Here is a 1,718-nt window from a genome sequence, read left to right on the forward strand (position 1 = left end):
AGCAGCAGCAGCAGCAGCAGCCTGCGTACATGGATAGACATTTGCTGCGCCTGGTCGATCTTAAGGCATGTCTCTGCTGCTGCAGCAGCAGCAGCTTGCTGCAGCTTGAGAGGCTCTGATGCTGCTGCATGTGTTTTTGCTGCTGCTCTTTTTCTTTTTCTGGAATCTCTTGCTGCTGCTGCTGCTGCTGCTGCTGCTGCTGCTGCTGCTGCTGCATCTCTGCTGCTGCGTCTACACACAACCGCGTGCTGCTGCAGCAGCAGCTGCAGCACAGCGAGAAGAGGAGCAGCAACAGGAACGAGGGCATCTGCTGCTGCACCAGCTCTGCCTATAACAGCAAGCATATTGAGACAGAAGGGAGCAGCAGCAAGCTGCTGCTGCTGCAGCTTGACTGCAGCAGCAGCAACAGATACAAGCGGCAGCAGCAAAGGCCTCAAAGCCCCATCATGCATGCATAAGGATTCCCCCCATAAGCTGCAGCTGTGTATAAAGGGCCAGCAGCAGAGCAGTGCATGCGCTTGCTGCTGCCGATGCTGCTTCTTATAAACTTCTTTGTTCTTCTTCTTCTTCTTGCTGCTGCTGCTGCTGCTGCTGCTGCTGCTGCTGCTGCGGCCTGCTGCAGCAAAAGAAGAGGAAGCACCCCCTGCTGCAACCGCGCTACGCACAGTTAGAGCCAACTGCATGCAACACACAACAAACACAACGAGGGTTTAGGGTTTAGGGTTTAGGGTTTATAAGCCAGCTGCATGCAACAAAAACAACAAAAAAAACAATAACGAGGGTTTAGGGTTTAGGGTTTATGAGCGTCCCGCACAAAAAAAAAAAACAGAAGAAACAGAACAACTAGGGTTTAGGGTTTAGGGTTTAGGGTTTAGGGTTTAGGGTTTAGGGTTTAGGGTTTGGATACTTCTCTTATAGATTGATAAGCAAGTCTATAAGCTGTTGCTGCAGCAGCAAAAGACAGCAGCTCTTTCATCTCGTTCAGCAGCAGCTGCATGCGGTTTGCTGCTCGCCAGGTTCTACGCAGCCCCAAACGAGCAGCAGCACGTTGGTACGATCGCAGCACCTGCTGCAGCAGCTGCTGCTCCTTTGCTTCAGCAGCAACTGCTGCTGCTGCTGCTGCTGTTGCTGCTCCTGCTGCTGCTGCTGCTCCTGAAGAACGGGCTGCTTTTGATGCCCCCTTTGCTGCTGCTGCTGACCCCATCTGCTGCTGCTGCTGCTGCTGCAGCAGCAGCAAGCTGCGCAGCACAGCAAAGGCAGCTAGCTGCTGCTGCTGCTGCTTAGAGAAAGCCCAGCAGCGGCAGACAGCCTGCAGCAGGCGTCTTGCTGCTGCTTCGAGGGGGAGAACCCACCGCAGCAGCAGTTTGCTGCTGATGGCTAGCAGCAGCTGCAGCACGAGATCCTTGCTGCTTGCTTCTGCTGCTGCTGCTGCTCCTCCTCCTCCTGCTGCTGCTGCTGCTTCTGTTTCTGCTTCTGCTGCTGCAGCCTGACGAGCAAACAGCAGCAGCTGGGTAATGTCCCCCCAGAAGCTCTTCAGCATCCACCGCATGCGGCCTGTGCTTGCTGCTGCTGCTGCTGCTGCTACTGGTGCTGCTGCTGCTGCTGCTGCTGCTGCTGCTGCTGCTGGCTTCGAGCCACGCAAAGACAACCCCGTAAACAGCAAGTCTGCGTGGCGGGCGACGGTGATAGCTACGAAGATGCATGTGCTGCTGTCCTGC

General features: G+C 55.4%; 1 protein-coding gene across 1 annotated transcript in view; it reads right to left on the bottom strand.

Moving 5' to 3' along the window:
- The window catches only part of EMH_0072810 (uncharacterized protein), a gene marked incomplete at both ends in the record, with an annotated part of 3,984 nt that extends 2,435 nt beyond the window's left edge, over nucleotides 1-1,549 (bottom strand). The window contains 2 exons of the mRNA XM_013499259.1: nucleotides 30-677; nucleotides 1,067-1,549. Of these exons, the coding sequence (XP_013354713.1) occupies nucleotides 30-677; nucleotides 1,067-1,549 (1,131 nt within the window). The remainder of the gene's footprint in view (nucleotides 1-29; nucleotides 678-1,066) is intronic.
- Between the last annotated feature and the right edge of the window lie 169 nt (nucleotides 1,550-1,718).

Source organism: Eimeria mitis, genomic scaffold, assembly GCF_000499745.2.
Source record: "Eimeria mitis Houghton genomic scaffold, Emh_scaff4146, whole genome shotgun sequence".
Lineage (NCBI taxonomy): Eukaryota > Apicomplexa > Conoidasida > Eucoccidiorida > Eimeriidae > Eimeria > Eimeria mitis.